At 51.6% G+C, this 17,776-nt stretch overlaps 4 protein-coding genes across 4 annotated transcripts; 1 reads left to right on the top strand and 3 right to left on the bottom strand.

Moving 5' to 3' along the window:
• Positions 1–1,286: 1,286 nt before the first annotated feature.
• B0H65DRAFT_509236 (uncharacterized protein) lies at positions 1,287–4,426 on the top strand (the record flags this gene model as incomplete). Its single annotated transcript, XM_062828294.1, is given in 8 exon segments — positions 1,287–1,301; positions 1,536–1,599; positions 1,617–1,671; positions 2,443–3,395; positions 3,405–3,426; positions 3,439–4,012; positions 4,112–4,287; positions 4,309–4,426. Coding segments are annotated over 8 exon segments (1,977 nt in total).
• Positions 4,427–4,659: 233 nt separating this feature from the next.
• On the bottom strand, positions 4,660–6,677 carry B0H65DRAFT_549249 (uncharacterized protein; the record flags this gene model as incomplete). The annotated part of the gene is made up of 3 exons (XM_062829643.1): positions 4,660–4,833; positions 4,898–6,197; positions 6,265–6,677. 3 exons carry the CDS (start codon positions 6,675–6,677, stop codon positions 4,660–4,662), a joined length of 1,887 nt encoding a protein of 628 aa, XP_062682176.1.
• Positions 6,678–11,067: 4,390 nt separating this feature from the next.
• B0H65DRAFT_209236 (chaperonin 10-like protein) lies at positions 11,068–12,469 on the bottom strand. The gene is made up of 2 exons (XM_062821907.1): positions 12,042–12,469; positions 11,068–11,980 (listed from the first exon to the last, which is right to left on the bottom strand). The coding sequence occupies exons 1-2, from the start codon at positions 12,216–12,218 to the stop codon at positions 11,075–11,077; spliced, it is 1,083 nt and encodes a 360-aa protein (XP_062682175.1). The 5' UTR covers positions 12,219–12,469; the 3' UTR covers positions 11,068–11,074.
• Positions 12,470–13,426: 957 nt separating this feature from the next.
• On the bottom strand, positions 13,427–15,896 carry B0H65DRAFT_509233 (uncharacterized protein; the record flags this gene model as incomplete). Its single annotated transcript, XM_062828293.1, has 2 exons — positions 13,427–14,598; positions 15,878–15,896. The coding sequence occupies 2 exons, from the start codon at positions 15,894–15,896 to the stop codon at positions 13,427–13,429; spliced, it is 1,191 nt and encodes a 396-aa protein (XP_062682174.1).
• Between the last annotated feature and the right edge of the window lie 1,880 nt (positions 15,897–17,776).

The following is a 17,776-nucleotide window of genomic DNA, read 5'->3' as shown; positions in this document are numbered from 1 at the left end:
ATAAGCATTGAAACGGTAATAGAAGGGTAAAATATAATAAGACGGAGGGTAGTTAATTTAAGCTTAGGACGGCGGCCGGTAGAAGATAGGGAAATAATAGACGGTAAGTAGAAGGCAATTGAAGCCGGCGGAAAAACGGGATTAATAGGTATTAGGCAGCGGGTTAGTACCGGTATAGGAGTAAGAAGAGCTAGAGAGAGCGGCGTTTCGGTAATAATATATTCAATTATAAAAGTAAATTATAGAAGAATAATAGTAGAGGAGCGCTGGTAGGGAAGCTATTAATATAGGATATTTATAAGTTTTTAGGATAGAAACTTAAGAGAGGGGGGGTTATATTAAGTCGCTAGGGATCTATTAGGCGTTAGACCTATACTAATACTAAGGAACGCTAATATCTATATAATATAGTGCCGTAGTATAGCGTCGGAATAATTCGGAGCCGTCGTAGATTTAGTTACTATAGGATAAAATTTATAATAATATAAATAACTACTCGGACTCGCTTCTAGAATTATCGGGGTTAGCTATTAATGCATTTTTAGTCCTCCTCCTACTTTAACGTCCCCTACGTATTTGCGCTGTCCGTAGGCACTTTAACCTACCTTCCTTTACGATTTTGACAATTATATTAATATTATACCTAAATACTTATCTTACTATACAATAAGTAAGGCTTTAAATTATTATAATAAAGAATATTAATAACTTTTAGTCAACGGTTAAAAACTTAATAGCTTTCAAACCACTATACTTTTATAATTATATAATTAGACTATAGAATGTATTCACGCGTATACGAAGGATAGATAATATATAACCCCTATAACTAATTAATAGCTCTAAAGTAGCAAACTTCCATTTAAAGGGATTAAAATTTATAGTAATAATTTATCGACGAACTATAAGGTCGGCTAAAAATAAAATAATTAATACCTTAATAGCCCGACTATTCTTTACCTTCCTTGATTTACGTCTATCAATCGCCAAATCTATAGTATTATTATTAATCTATATATAATATACTACTACAAAGACTACTATTACACTACAACGTACTACAACGCACTGTAAGCTAAGTGAAATAGTTGTTTAGAATTACGTATATGGTCAAAAAGTAGATTTTTGGACTTTTCATTAAGTAAAAAGGTTTTGAAAAGTTTAGAAAGTGATCTACGACTTCTAATTGGTCAGATCGATTAAAATCGGGGTTATAGGGTCTGAACAGTTTAAAAAGTGGATTTTTAGGGGGTCCCACCTTCTGAACTGTTCAGAAAGTTAAAGTTATGATTCTGGGATATGTGGGTTCTGAACCTTTCAGAAGGCCCATTTCCGAGTCAAAGAATACGCCCTAACGTCCTCTTATCCGTCAAAAATGACCGACATCCATAACTTTCTTCTTGCAACGAACTTGATCTTCATCTCGACTTTTTCAACGCCTTTTCTCAACGTCCATCCCGTTCGCCCGTTCTGATTCTCTTGACTCGTCCGTCACTGTGCTCAATGCAGTCCTCCCACGTGCATCCGTCAACAAGGCGTTCTCGCATATTCAACCGATTGGAGCAGTCACCGGCCTTGCTTCTCCCGCCGTTAGCTTCGGTGTCTCGACGTCAAAGTTCTCCGTTTGGCTGATGAGAACGTGCCCGAGCCTCCGAAAAACTCCACCTGGCTGTTACTCTGACAAGAATCCAGGGGTTTAAACATGTCAAACCATGTCCAAAACTGTGAATTGCATCGTCTCAACATCAATAATCCGGCAGGACCGACACGGAATTAATCAAGAAATCGCTGGGACAGATGGTATGGAGGGGATAATTAATCGGCTACGTCCCCGGACTGTCGTGATACCCATACGAGTAACAAACATCGGCCAACAGGAAAACAGCAGGAAAACACTTCGACAACATATACAGTACAAGCGAAAGCGAAACAATGAATGATCATCGACGGCCAACAACATGATCTCAGTGTCATGTGGTACGACGATGGTTGGATATCATCACCACGATGCTGGGAGCTGAGCTGACTGGTTACCAGCTTATGTGATGTGCCAGCTTTCTTTCCCAACGTGCTGGATCTGGGTACGATCCCGAACCGTTACCAAACAGACCGAGTGACTGCCTGGAAAGCGACTGACCCAATGGGGGAACGCAAAAAATGGAGAGCTGAATGAACCTTGTTCACACACCCTTCATTGACACGACTGCGGTCAACGAGGAGTCCAGTCGTTTGCTTTCCCGGGATCCCGGGCCACCGACATTAGCGGAATCAGCCCGCCCGTATCAGCCAACGCATTGGGTGAGGTGTGAAGGGGGTCATTATACACCGAAGACGGCACTTGACTAGTGATGCGCCAGATATCATATATCACATCCCATGGGGGCTGACTACTTAAGGTAGTCTCCCAGTAGCCCTCGTCTCAGAAACTATTATGTTCTCAAGACCTACTAACAACAGATCAGTCAACATTATGATCGACATCCTCATCATCGGCGCCGGTCCTAGTGGCCTCTGCGCAGCCAAAACTTTCCTTCAACACAACCCGAACAGCAACATCGTCATCCTCGATAGTCACTCGACCGTAGGAGGAGTCTGGTCCAAGGAGAGACTCTATCCAACCCTCCGAACAAACAACTTGTACCCAACAATGGACTTCAGTGACTTCCCCATGAAAGACGTTGGCATCGGCCGCCCAGGACATCACATCACTGGTGAAGAGATGCACGATTACTTGACCGCATACGCCCAACACTTCGACCTCATGAAGCGAATCCGATTCAACACCCGCGCTATTCGAGTTCAGGCTCATACAAGTGATGATGGATGGAAGGTAGAGGTTCAAGAACTAGGCGACTCCAACACCACAACCACACTAGAACTAGAGACCAAGAAACTCGTCATGGCCACCGGCATCCTCGGCGTCCCTAACATGCCATTCCTCAAAGGCAGCGAAACCTTCGACGCCCCTCTTCTTCACTCCTCCACCCTCGGCCCTGTCTACCAAGACGTCCTCCAAAACCCCAACATCAACCGTGTCGCCGTCCTCGGCGGGTCCAAATCAGCCTACGACACCGTCTACCTCGCCGCCACGACCGGCCACAAAGTCGACTGGATCATCCGCAAGTCCGGCCGTGGCCCGTCATGGGTCTTTCCCTCCCACACCCAGATCGGTCCCTTCAAAGCGTGGCGCGAGAAGCTCGTCACTCGCCGGATTTCCACCTTCATGTCCCCTTGCATCCTACCCGACCACTCCGGCAGACAACTCAGTTGGATCCGCGACTTCTTGCACACGAACAAGGTCGGCAAAGCCGTGACGAACAGCTTTTGGAAGGCCATGCACGCCGATACCATCAAAGACTGTCGTTACCGTGAAGGAAAGGAGGACGAGCGGTTCAGTGTGCTAGAACCGGAACATAGTCCCTTTTGGTACGGAACCAGCTCGGGAACACTCAACTACGAGCAGGACTTCAAGACCTTGGTGACCAGTGGACAGGTGACCGTCCATCGAAAAGACATCTCCCATCTCAGTCCACATACGATCCACTTCGCCGATGACGCTGACGCTGGACGAGCCCGTGCCCTGATCGTCGACGCCCTCATCTGCGCAACCGGCTACTCCGCCAAACCACCCGTCGACTTCTTCCCGCCTGAACTGCACTTCGCTCTCGGCATACCGACTGACTCGCTGTCTGACGAAGAAAAAGCAGCCTGGGCCAAGTACAACAAAAAAGCAGATGAATCAATAGCCAAGCGCTTTCCCCAGCTCCTTCTTTCACCACCCACACCCACCTCTGGTCTTCCCAATCCCCCCGAGTCCAACACAAATCCATCATCAACAACCTACACCCCCTGGCGCCTCCACCGCGGCATCGCCCCTCCCGGCCTGACAGTCTCCGGCACCCACTCCCTCGTCTTCCTCTCCATGCACAGCAACATCACCAACATCCCACGCATCGAGCTGCAATGTCTCTGGTCCCTAGCCTACTTTCACGACAAAGTCTCCTTGCCTCTCGTGCGCGCCATCCCCCATCGGTCGGACTGCACCAATTGCGCTCCTAGTGCTCCTAGTTCTGGGATGCAAAACCTTGCGTACGACCCGGCTTGTGTCAAGATTTTTCGGGATACGGCGCTGTTTCAGCGGTGGTGTCAGCATCGGAGCCCGTTGGGACATGGCGGGCAGTATCCGGATTTGAACTTTGATCAGTTGCCGTATTGGGATTGGTTGGTTGGTGATATGGGGTTGGAGGTTAGGAGGAAGGGGAGTGTGTGGAGGGAGTTGGTTAGTTCGTATGGGAGTGAGGATTATAGGGGGTTGGTGGGGGAGTGGATTGATAAGTATGGGATGAAGGAGGGGGAGCAACAGGAGGAGGGCGAGACGAAGACCGTGAAGGTGGTGGTGGTGAAGCGGGATGGGGAGGTTGTTTGATGGGATCAAGTTTAAGGTTGGATAAAGTGTTGATTGGGGGATGATACTCGGTTAAAGGGGCTTGGTGTACATGAAAGGGATGAGATGGAAAGCTCAAGTGAGTTGCATGCACGGCGTTTGGGTCACGGCAACTTTGCCGACCTTTGTTCAAAAAGTTCAGTTATCGTATATACATATTAACTGACGTCATTACATAGACAACATCAGTCCATAATTACAAGGCTTATCAACGTCTACAGCTTCTTGCAAAGCCTGGTGTTGAACTCAATCTCCTCCCAGTCCTCCGTGCCGGGGGTAGACACGGCATAGAAGACACCCAAGGGATCCCACTTCTTGCGAAGCTGCTTGAGCCTGGGGTAATTGGAGCCCCAGAAGTGGCTCTGCCAATTAGGTTGAAAGGGGTCGGCCTGCGTTCACGATCCTTAGTCAACCAGCTCCCTCATCGTATTCACAGAAGCCAGGAGAACTCACCTCATTAACATAAGTAGCCCCACTCCTCGACACATTCCTAAACCCCTCATCCATATTATTCGTCAAAACATTCTGCAAATCGTTCTTCACCGCCAGGCTGGGGTGCTCCGGGCTTGGAAGAACAACAATCACAAAGTCCGTCGCGTTCCTCCACGCCGGGTGCGCCGCCGAGGTCGAAACCGGCACGTTATGACCCGGGTTAAACAAATGTCCAACCATACCACCAAAAAGATCCGGTCTGCCAGCCGGGCTGACCACGTTCTTCATAGCCGTGATGATCTCGTCATTACGGTTGGCCACATCATCGTGGTTGAACATCCACCCGCCCGTCAACGCCGTTTGACCAGCTTGCTCGGCCTCGAACAGGTCGATGTAGAGATCATAGAAAGTGGGGAACTCCTTGATACCGAACTCGTGCGGAATACCGGCAGCAGCAAACTCATCGAGCATGGGCTTGACGATGGCCTGCAGCTCAGTCTGAGTCTTGCCGATAGCCACGAACGGGCGGACGCGGAACTGGTAAGGGAAGATCTCAAAGTAGACGTACAGCCCGTTGTCAACAAAGTGATTCGCATACTTGTGGAAGATCTTTGTCCCTGCCCAAATGACCTCGTTGTCAGACGTGTGCGTGGTGTTCAAGTAAAGCGTGGCGCCCGTGGCCGGCAAGTCGGGGAAGGTCTTGACGGTGGTGGAGAGGATGACACCATACGAAGCTGGGCCGCCTCCGCGCAAAGCGAAGAAGAGGTCATGGTTTTGCCACTCATTGGCGTTGACGATCAGACCCGAGGCGGTGATGACCTCGAAGTTGAGCACGTTGTCGACGGCCAGGCCCTTGAGAGTGGTCCAGGGTCCGTGGCCGCCGCCTTGGATGAAACCGCCAGAGAGACCGACGGTGGCGCATTCGCCTGTTACCAGGGCCATGGGCGGGTTCAAAGCGTGGCCCGACTTGAGAATGGTGCCGCCTTGCACGCCGGCGCCCATGGTCACGGCCGGACCACGGTAGGAGCCGGGACCGGTGTACTTGTCGGTCCACTTGATGGATTGGAAGCTGTGCGTGTTGATGATCAGCGAGCCGTAGCCGACGGAGCGGCCGACGAAGTCGTGCCCCGTGTTGCGGACGATCAGGCGCAGGTTGTTTTGGCGCGCGAAGTTGACGCCGGCTTGGATGTGAGAGGCCTTGGTGGCCATGATCACGTACACGCCGTAGCTGCCGAGGGTGCAGGGGTCGGAGGGGTTGGAGGTGGGACGGCAGGTGTCGTTGGTGAAGTAGGTCCAGAGGCCGTCGGCGGGTTTTTCGACGCTGTCGATTTTGTCAGTTGTGTTCGTTGGTATAAAGTCGGGGATGGGATATGGATGGGGCAATTTACGTCCACTGCTCGTTGTATGAGACAAAGTTCTCCTTGGCATCAGCGCAGGCCGTCTCATCGTAGGTCTGGATGGTGCCAAAGGGTCCATCGAAGGTGTTGTGGCAGACAGCACCCGCAGGGACGTTGACACGAAGAGTGCCGTCGACCGTCCTGTTCAGGTTGTTCCACTTGTTGGCAGAGGGCCAGCATGGACGGCCAGGATAGCATTTGCATCCGTACTTCTGGCCGTTGTAGGTGGTCTGGTCGAGTCTCGCGGCGTCGATCCAATCCAGGATGGTGTCGAGGATGACTCCCTTGGTCGACACGATCTGGGCCGTTTGAGTCTCTGTCTGGACGTCTTTTTGCCCAAGCACTTGAGAAGTGAGGAGGGCAAGCACGGTGGCAGTTGCCCTAAGGGAAGTTTGCCACATCATGATGGCTGAAAGGGAAGGAAGGGACGGGAGGTAGAATGAAGGGGCGTGCCGTCTCGGTTCCAATCTTCCGGGAAGGAGGGACATGCTCTGGGTTTATATCCATCCTGCCTTCCTCCTCAACCCAGTCCCAACTTTTCCCGTTCTCCAGTTCAACTCCAACCCGGGTTCCGGAATTCAGCCCCCCTCCGATGCCCGCCTAGCCCGCCCATTATCCGCTTCCAAGACCACAAGGTTCGGGAGGATTCCCGCCCCGGCGGGCGTGGTGTGCCAATCGCGACGAGGTCAGCTTACCACTCGAGTGCTCGATGAGGTTTAGACGATGCATGAACTCGTGGTGCGCCGGCGGATGTAACTGCAACTTTACTGCAACTTGCTGCATTGAGGGGACGCGTCTGTCTGTGCGCTGCCATTCTCATTTCGTGGATGCTTGGCTTCCATAGTCTGGGATAATTGCAGTGTTGTATTAACATTTTCCGTTGGGTTTTCTTTTCTTCTGCTGTTTACAAATGTCTTTGATGGCCTACTGCACGGCATCACGAAAACGAACGAAAGCAGTCCGGTCTCCGACTAGTGAATTGGAGATTGCATTATTGCATCCTTCACCGCAACGGCAACCACGGCACTTGTTCGAGAAGCACCTCATACTTCAGAGATTCCATAAAGACACCGCAGTTTTTGCTTCCCTTCCTCAACTTAGTTCACCTGGAAGATCTCCTCCGCCTCTCTGCTGCCTCCCGAAGCGTTTGCTCGTCAAGGCAAGCAAATTCGACACCTATGCATAGCCCTGACACATTCGCATTCGGTAACAACATACTTCTCTGTCATAGCCGGCAAACACTCCTCTTCAATCTCCGTCCACGCGTTGAAACCGGGACAAATTTCGTCCTCGTTCTGAGGCACCTATAGAGCGTTAACATCATCGTACCTCGAAACTACTAGACTATACCCTGGGCAAGGTCCGCGTTAAACGTTGACTTCGCAAACAAGCCGTCCGCGCTAGCACTGCTCGTCCTCCCGCTTTGTTGACTTTACCGCAAAGACAGCACAACCAGTCACGCCTCCGGAGTCTGATCTTGCATTCGAGGCAGTGGTCGTCGATGATGTATCGCTTGACGCAGGTTGCGTTGGGACATCCCGAAGGAAGGCCAAGGGGTGCCCCGGCCGGAGGGATAATCTTCGCATACTAGCTCGATCTGGTCCCCCATTATCTCTTCTCATAGCGAAGGGCCGTTGGATGCTGAAGTGGCATTTCCATACCCATAAGGTGTATTCACACATGATGACAGCGTGGTTGGAAATGACTGGACTGCTGGGGAAGAAAGGATGACTCGTGGCTCGGTGGTTGAAGAGATTGATGGAGTTGTTGCGCCGACAAAGGCCTTGTTGAAGAGTAGTAAACTGTCAGTATTTGCTGGCGTTACTTGGTAGGTATGGGAACATGTCTTGTTGTCAGAAAGCAGCATTAAAGGGTTGTTGGCCAGATAAATGAAGGCATTGAGCGATGGTGAACTGGAGCAAGACCATGGTCTCCGAACCAAACAGGTCTATCTATACAATCTCGGCCTTTAACTCCCAGCAGTCTTCCAGCAAGCACATTCGTCACGGCAGTCGATTGTCTTTGCTGTGCGTCAGTTGCTCGTTGGCTGAGCGGTGTTGGATGGTCCAACAGCCTGTATCCTCTTTTTCTTCAATTTCTGTCCGAAATGCCCGTTAGCACTGACACACCGATTCTTTGCCTGTTGAATTTGGACACCTTCGTTTTAGTCTTTCGGGTAGTTCTCTCCGCAATGCTGAATCTGGTTGGATGGGGATGGTGGGCACAAGAATGTTTGCAACTGCAGCTATCTCTACTACCCTTTTCTTCACCAGCGAGGTGTTTGCTCCTGCGACCTGCGCTTCGACTTGAAAAGGAATGATCCCAGCACCCAACAACAACAAAAAAGAATGACCGACTTGGCAACACCGTCCTCCGAACCAGTTTGAGTTCCGCAACCTACTAAACAACTACAATCCAATAACCGAGCGTGAAAAGGAAGATAATGGCGCGCACACAGAACAACCGATGAATAAATAAATCAGCAATCGCCAACCCCATTCCTGGGAGGGCCTATAGTCCATTCTCATTGCCTCGTGGTCTTCCAAAGAAGCCGCAGTCGCCTGCCAGCTACAGTAGAAGACAGGCCCGGCCCCCAAATGAGCCATGCTCAATCTTCCATATTTCCATCAAACATTTTCGGGTGGTGGTGCAACAAGACATCCCCTTCTCCGACTCAGGTTCTCCTGCTGACACCGGCAATTTCTCACAAGACGCCCACGCAAATGATCACCCACGACCATGTTGACGAGCCACTGCCTAGTATTCCACTCTCTGACCACATTTCTCGTATGTTCCAGACTCCCAGTTGTTAATGTATCCTCTGTTCTCCTCCGGGGACTCGGAGTGCCCAACTTCCTCCTCCGGACGTGGGTTGATGTCGACACGGAGGACGGTTCCAACAGGTCGATTACAGTGGTCTGCGTCTGTCGGGTTCATGTGGCCGCACTTCTCGCATATCCAGGATGGTTGAAAGAGAGATCCAAGTTCGCACTGGTAGCAGTGGGTATGTCGTGAAAGTGACACGCTTGCTGGGGAGCATCTTTTTGGGACAGTCCTCGGGCTGGCTCCTTGATGTTATTTTGCTGCATCGCATACGGGCAAAAGCGTTCTTCCAGGATACGTGGGTTTCCATCATCGTCTTCGAGGTCCCGCGCGACGGCGTATCCGCATGCCCACGACCAGTATTCGTATTTGCACATGATGAGTGAGTCTCGGGAGCAGGCTGTGTTGATGTGAACGGCTGGGGAAATTGAGGGCGTTTATGTGCCCAAGAATATGTGGTTGATTTTGGTGCGTAAATGTTGTGTTAATGCCGGAGAATTACTGAGTGTTGGCTATGTGAATGGAAGAGATGATGAATGCCCAGGGATTGATGTGTTTCGACCAGATCCGACTTTTTCAACGGCCAGACAGAGACATCTATATAAGGTACCCGTTCTCGCTCTTTGGGCACTCCATGACGGGAGCTCTTGCCTCAAAGAGCGAACTTGGCACACAATAAATCCGCAGCATCCTTTCTCTCCTAGAGATTCGCACTTGCCTTTGTGTTTTCATCAAGATTGACATCAGTCGGTCGGTTGGTGATGTCTCTCAAAAGCCTGTCGTCGTTGTCGTCCAAGGGAGGCACAACCCGCACCATCCCCAAATCTACACGCACCTTCCTTTTTTCTATGAGACTGGAAGACACTAGCAAATAAATTTCCACCACCGTCCACGAAACCTCCCAAATTGCTGGTAGCACATACGATCTGTTATTGATTCCCTTGTAGGTCGAGATTTATGGCAATAATGTTCGTAATTTCTCCCTTCTGGGTAATTGCATTCTCAGCACGAGGATTTTGCGATCTACTATAGAGGTACGCATGGGGAATAGAGGTGGAAATGCTGTTATTGCAAGAGTGAGTGAAAGAAAGAAAAAAGTAGGTGTGAGGCATGGATCACTTGGCTGGAGAGGAATAATGGAAGAGGGAAATTGGTGACGAGGAGGGGGAAGTGTAGGCATGAGAGGTGTGTTAGTTGTGTTAGTTGTGTTAGTTGTGATAAGTCGTAGGAGGGAGGTGGGAGGGAGTTGGGAGGCTAGGGAGGGAGGTGACAGAGGTCGTGCGTGGGATGGGTTCATGGCAATAGGATCCGGAAGCTGGGAAAAGGAAGGAAGAAAGAAACGAGGATGTCGATTCTGAGATTTTGAAACAAGACGGTGAGTGATTGACCAATCGGAATAACAGGGAGTAGTTAATCGTAGGCAGTGGGTAGTGGGTAGTGGAAGTTGTTCCTGATGGTGGAGTGACAGGGGATTAAGGTAGGGGTGATCGCCGGGGAGATTCCGCTGGACAGCCGGGACAGGGGCTGATTGATGATCGAAACCATTGAAAATTCCGAGATCCGATAGCAAAACCGAAATCCAAAAGGAGGCCCCTGGTAGTGACGTAAGCAACCTCCTAGGCAAACACTACATACATCATGGTAACTAAGGAAGAGGTTGATGGACGTCAAAGTCCCTGCTATGGATCAGGCATCCTCGCTCTGACTGTCAGTGGCTCTTTTTGCAGTCCCTGACAAACATGGCGGATTTCTACCGCTACCTATACATGCAGGTCCGTTGTGTAACAGCCGCGGGTGTTACCGTACCTGCATGTTAGACAAGCCGAACGAAACATGGGATGAGGCTGACAGCCGCTTCCCGCATATCAACTACAAAGATCACAATCACATGCCAAATCATCGGAAAGAGATAGTAGACCAAGAACTAAAAAGCGTTTTTTTATTACATATGGGTATAAACGTTGAAGGCATAAGAAATCTAGTTCTTGAGGACAAAACGGTACCTGGGCTTGCCAGCCTCCAAATCGAGAATGGCCTGGTTGGCGTCCTTCATGGGGATCTCCTTGACCCAGGGCTGGACGTTCTTCTCGACCACGAGCTGGAACATCTCCCGGATATCTTGGGGCGAGCCGATGAGGGAACCGGTGAGCTTGATGCGGTTGAAGATAAGGGCCATCTGCTGGATGGGAGGGAGATCATCGTCGGGGGCGCCAACCTGGATGAAGGTGCCATCGAGATCGAGGAGGAGGAGGTACTCGTTGAAGGGCATATCGGCGGAGGAGGCGGTGCAGAGAACGACGTCCAGAGAGGACCTGTTCTTGGCGAGCCAGTCGGGGTCCTCACCGGTGGCGATGAAGCCGGTAGCACCCATGGCCATGGCATCCGCCTTCTTGCTGGAGCTGCGGGAGATGACGACGACCTGCTCGGCGCCGAGGGCCTTGGCCCACATGACACCGAAGTGGCCTAGACCACCGAGACCGATGATGCCGACGCGCTTGCCAGGGCCGACACCGTGGAACTTGAGGGGAACGTAGGTGGTGACACCGCCGCAAAGCATGGGGGCGGCGTGAGAAGAGGGGATCTCATCGGGAATCTTGACGGCGAAGAAAGAGGGGACACGCTGGTAGGTAGCGTAACCGCCATAAGACTTGCCGCCGTTGAGGTAGACACCGTTGTAGGTGCCAACGTAGTGGACGCGGCAGTAGTTGTATTTGCCGTCGGCGCAGATCTTGCACTCCTTGGCGGTACGGTTGCGGCAGGAGTCACTCTGAGCACCGACACCAACACGGTCGCCGACCTTGATGTCGCCCTCGACCTGAGAACCAGCACGGACGACGGTACCGACAACCTCGTGACCGACGCAGCAAGGGTAGTTGGTAGGGCCCTAAGAGGTATTATTAGTACAAGAACTTGATAACTGTTGTGATTTGGGGAAAAAAACATACCCAACCGCTCCTCAGGGTGTGAATGTCGGAACCGCAGACGCCGCAGCACTCGATCTTGATATCAATATCGGTCTCCTCCCAGGGCTTGGGCTCGAACTCGCCCCACACCATGTTGCCTTGGGCAGAGCTCTTGTCAAAGCCGAGCCAGCCTTCGAACTTGTAATCGGTGCCAGACATTGTGAATGGTGTTGCTGAATCTGTGGTTGAGAGAGAGTGTTGAGAGAGGTGTTGAGAGACAGGTTGTTGCAGGAATTTAGAAGCGTCCACAAGAGGGCCCAGTCACATCTTTATATAACTTGATCTGTTTTAGATCCACCTCGGGACCGGTTCACTGACCATCCATGACTTTGCCTCATGGAAGTTTCGCCGGAAGTTTTGATGGGGCCCACAACTGCGAGAAGCGTTCGGAGAGCAGGGGAATCCTAGGGATCCACCGATTCCACCCCGTGAAGTGTCGGTGGTTACCCGCTGTGCTTGATAAGCAACAGAACGCTAGGGCAAAGAAGCGGTAAAAGGTTGTTGCGTTGACGAGTTGAAACCTTGTTATGCGATAAGCTTGTTTCAAAGAGTTGATAGCAGATTCCGGTCGGCATCTTTTTTCGAGAGGCGGCTCTGACTGAAACCCGAACCTCCGGTGTTCAGGCACAACTTTCGTCCTGATCAACGTCTAACCCTTCGTATCATAGCGGCCGTTGACCAATGGCCCTACGGGATAACGCCTCGCCTTTGTGGGGACATTTGACATTGAATCTCGTCTTCGGAAACTCGGATCTCTGAATCGCAAAATCTGCTGATAACGAATCTGCCATTCTGCACCGGAACAGCGCGGATGATAACGTATCAGTGTTCGAGTCACATCTGGTGAGATGGGTTGTTTCATATGCAACTTTGAACATCATGATCACAGCACGTGGCGCTGAGAGGCACGGAACATTGTTGTTGTTGGTGTCGTTGATACTCGAACTGTTTGTAAGGAGGTGACGTCGTCAAAGGTGCAAGGATGGGGGCGGCACTTGGCTAAACTGCCGAGACACTGAGCCACGCGGCGCATGGGTAAGCCTGCGATACGGCGGCCAGAGCGGGTCTGTTCTTCTAGGGTTCTGCTACTGTATTATTAATGAAATGGCGGCTGAAGAGGGTCCGGAAGACGATCATCGTACGTACCCTGGCCGGCCTGGCCGGCCTATGTCTGTGATATTATGGGTAATAATCGATGGGGGGTTCAATGTGGCTTCATTGTGTGTATGTGTGTAAGACTGGCTCTGCAGACTTGAAGTTCTGGCATCTGGGTAAAAATCCCGCATATCCCAGTCCAGCTGGGCACGTGCACGCCCAGTGGATCCCCTGGCCTCTGACAATGTCCGATCCAAGATAACAACGTCTATTTAGAAGATCATTGACCTCGGCACAGATGCGCCAGGTGTTTGGGACACGGCCGCAGTCGGTGGCGGCGCCTCTTGTCTCTGACGCTCAAGCAGGCGAAGTTCTCGTTCGTGTTGATCAGCAGGAACATAGACCCATTTCTGGTCATCCTTGATCCAACTTCGCGATGGCATGAATGCCTCGAGCATATCATAGTTGTCGCGATTGTAGGGGAAGTCGACCGTGGGAGGACCGCTTCGGTCGAGAAAGGCGTCGGTACCGCTGGCGACATCGGAGGGCGTCATGCGGAAGCGAGATCGTCTGTTGCCTTGATTGGCAGTGTTTCGGCGAATGGACCGGGTGATGGACGTCAAATGCGCTTGCAGCAGCCTCCCATACCACAGCTGACTGTGAAGGGCCTTGACAACCACTTGGGCGTGCTCTGCGACCAGTTTCTTGTTCCAATCTGGGTCGGCACCACGAGGGATCATGGGAATTTGTACGCCATTGTCCAGATCATCTTGCCAGTGGGCGAAGTCGACAATAATGCAAAGAAAGATCCAGCGAAGACGACAGGTGTAGCAGAAGCAGACGAGGGACGGGTCAGGGGATTGAACGTGTTTATAGTTCGCATTGACTCGTCTAGGGCTGAGCGCATCGCCATAGGCTTCGTTGAGTGCGCGGTGGGCGTTTTCGTCGAGATCCGTGGCCAAGACAGGAAGGCGGAAGCATTTGGAGAGGGAGGGGTAGCGCCATGCTATGATATCGCGGGTGATGAGGTGTTCTTGGGACAGGATGAAGTTTCGAAGCGACTTGTTCACGCGGCAGAGGACAAAGAGTTCTCTGGGTTCGAGGAGGGTTATAATATCGTAGAGGAGCTCGTAGGGGAGGTCGAGCATGCCTCTGGGCGGCACCGTCGACGCCCGTTTCGCTTCTTTCTTTTCGCGTCTCTTTTGCTTTCGGTCCGTCTTTTTCGAGTGCAGTGGAATGGTTTGTGTGAGGTCGACAAGTGGCTCGAGTTCGTCGGCGTCGGCGTCATCGTAGAGAACGGTAGCCTTGACTTTTGTTTTGGTGTTGGTGGTAGAGCCGGCATCAGCATTTACAGAGCCGGCATCGCTGAATGAACTCGGCGCGGTGCGACTCGATCGCGATGTTGATGACGTGGTGGGCATTTTGAGTTGCAGAGCCCGAGAAGCTAAAGAAAGAAATGAAACTACAAATGCTCGTTACGAGAGCCCGCAAGGCTAAAGAGAGAAATCATCAAAATAGAAGGCAGGTGCAAAAAGCTGGGGAAAGATGGCGCGCGGGGAGGAACGACCTCGGCTGGACAGCTTCCAGGTTTCCAGTGATGCCGGGCGCCGAGGCGGGAAGGAACAGAGCTCCCGCAGAGCCGCTCGATGCAACCGGCCACCGGCCCGATTACCGGGCCTTATCGATAACGCGATAATCTGCGGATAGCAGCACTGGCGGGCCGGCAACGGAAGATCACAGTCATAGCGCCAACTGCCAGAGCATCCTGGCGGCCCGGCTTCTGGTTCGGTTCTCAATCAATGCCCGAACCCAGTCAGCAATCAGCGCTCGTCCAATATGGAATCAATGGCTACATTAACCTGTATCGTCACCCACACCCTCACCGACTCATCATAACATCAAGTCATGTCCTTATGTCCCTTCTTATAAGGGTTAGGGTTACAGAATACCATGATCACTCATAATCTTGCCTCATTTTCATCACATCCGCTGCAATGGCATCCCTCAGCTTGCTTCTCCTTGGTCTTGGTGTCTTTCTTCCGAGGGTATGGTCATTGGTTCCAGCGGTGGCTCACAAGGCGACATTCGCTTCTTGACCGTCAACTTTGCAACCAACGTCTCTGCCGCCTGCATTGCACGAAACATCGATCTGGACCCAAAAGGACCAGACGCCCTCGATATCTGGCATGACTGCGACATCCCCAATCTCAAGTTCCAGTTCAATCTCACCAGCTTTTATATGCGGTTACGAGGGTCCTGGCTTTGTGACAACACGACTGGCTTCACCTTCACTGCACACGGAACCTGGGAACAGCCACTGATCCAAGGATGTCTTGACGACTGGCAAGCCCCAAGAGGACAGGAGACCCTGTGCATCATGGGAAACTCACAAGTCTGGGGGACCCTGACGACACCAGTCCAGATCCAACCTCAGCTTCCCATACGCCTTTATACTCCATCTGAGCTGCCTGAACGCTGTGTTGACAGATCCTGGGATCCTCAGTGGCTCGTTGAGAAGCTCGTCTACCAGAACTATTCATCCACCACCAGCGGGAACAGCACAAAGGAAACTCAGGAACTAACATTTGAGATGACTAACATCTCGAATGAGAAAAAGTCACAGTGTCGCATCACCAGTCCTGGGAAGTTCACTAGCGCAGATGGTTCTACACCATGGGTTCCTTGTCAGACAAGCGACCCGAACGAAAAGCTCAGCGTTATGCTTGCAGTACAAAGCGGCATCATGGGTGTCGGACAGGAATGGAACTGTTTGGACGGCATAAAAGGTATCGAGCCGTATGGGAGGCCCGTAGGCTAACCGCCATGTCAACTGCTAACGGATAGACCGAAAACCTCCAACACATTCCGATGCATCATGCCCGCAATCCACTTTACAGGCTACGAGGCCGGCCAGTTGCCCATCATGCCTCACACACCCTACACGAGAAGCTGCACCGTCGGCTCCATCACCAATACTTCGTCCCTTATCGTTCGTGGATACGAGATCAGAACTATAACGATTCTGAAACCCAGCAGGTCCAAGAGCGTATATGGAACCTTTGACTTGTACAACTCTGGATCCGGTGACACCTACAGGTTACGTGGGCTTCAGATACAGAATGCACTCTGACCCCCACAGAATCCGGAGAGCAACAGCCACTCCCTTGGCAACTGTATCATTGTGAGTACCGTTTCGACTATGGAGAGGGGTCCGACCTTGCGTTGGGTTCAAGGCTATTTTGTGCCTTCCGGTGACCACAGGTATCAGCCGGAGGGTTGGTCCACATATCCGTGGTGGATATCCCGACACGGCACGGGTAAAAGCGGGGGTCCTCTTAAACACATCGAGAGAGAGAGAGCAGGTCAAAGTCTGAGCGGGAAGATCTCAGTAATCAACATCAGCTCGGCCATCTCCCAGCCAACAACCCTCAGCACGCTCGTTGAGTCTCCCCTGTCAAATCTGGGCTTCAACTTATTTTTTTGCGGGCAGTCCGCAGTTCTATCCACCTTTCCCCTTCAACGATTCGTCATGGTGCCCGGTCAATGGTTATGGCTCTGCGGCCGGGACGGCGAATCAACCGCCGAGTTGACAAGGCGAGCTCATCCGGGTGCCACCGGAGTGACTGGATGTGGGGTTTGAAAGTGATTAGGATTCAGGAGTGGTGAGGAAGAAACAAAGGGGAGGAATCGACAGGTACTTATTTGACAGCCCCCGTGGAGCAAAGAAGAGCAATGTCAATGCTCACTGGCAGCAGTGTTTGAGCATATGATTGCGGACTGCTGTGGGGATGGCAGCTTCAAACTGGAACGCGGGAGCGAACATCACGGTACGGCCGCCACACGGGATAAAGACGTGATAAGGGGTTGGAGGATCGTCATCTTATCTGAGATCCTTCGGAGAGCGGGCATAATCCCGAGCTTGCCACTCAGGTACGCAATCGCTATCGTTGGCTGTCATTACAACGCTGGTATGTGATTGAACTATCTCTCCTCGAGGACCTCTATGGCTGATGCGCGTCTTTAAAGATTGACTATCACAAGAGCGCGGTGTTTTCTTGGTGATAACTTTTCCGAGTCCTTCGTCCTCATGATCACGACTTCCAGTAACTGGGAAAGGCATTTCGCAGCCCACAATCCGTCCGAAACCGCCCACTCGGCCCAAATGAGCAAAAGCTGGGGAATGGGGAAGGCTGATAAGCTTAAATGGCTTATGCTTAAAAGGCCAATCCCGCCAGCCTTGTAATGGCGTCGCCTAAATAAGCGAGTCCCTTATTCTCAGGCTCCCAAATTGGAACCTCTACTCCCAATTTGAGAACTTTGGGGTCCTCCCACAACCCTTTGGAGTCGGGCTCCTCCACATGCAGGAACGATTTGACGATCATCGGCCAAGCCCGTTTTGCAGATCAACAGTTTTGACACCGGCGAACTACCCGCTGACAGGTGCAACTCTATGCACGAACCCGTCAATGATCGACAGGGATCTGCCCCAGACCGGTGAGATCTTCTTTTGAATGCTCTTTTTGAGCATCCACGTATGCTCAAGATCTTCTTGGATCTTCTCATTCAGGGACCACCACTAGTCACGGGAGATTTTGAATCCCTGACGACTAAGGGGGGCTGCT

The sequence above is a fragment of the Neurospora tetraspora genome, assembly GCF_033439725.1.
Source record: "Neurospora tetraspora strain CBS 560.94 chromosome Unknown B0H65scaffold_4, whole genome shotgun sequence".
NCBI classification, from domain to species: domain Eukaryota; kingdom Fungi; phylum Ascomycota; class Sordariomycetes; order Sordariales; family Sordariaceae; genus Neurospora; species Neurospora tetraspora.
This window is presented reverse-complemented; position numbering and strand designations above follow the sequence as displayed.

Excerpts from the sequence above, each read along its gene's own strand:
- B0H65DRAFT_209236 (XM_062821907.1), bottom strand. The coding sequence starts at position 12,218 with ATGTCTGGCACCGATTACAAGTTCGAAGGCTGGCTCGGCTTTGACAAG. Across the intron at positions 11,981-12,041 it reads ACACCCTGAGGAGCGGTTGG|GGCCCTACCAACTACCCTTG; the intron begins GTATGTTTTTTT and ends AATACCTCTTAG.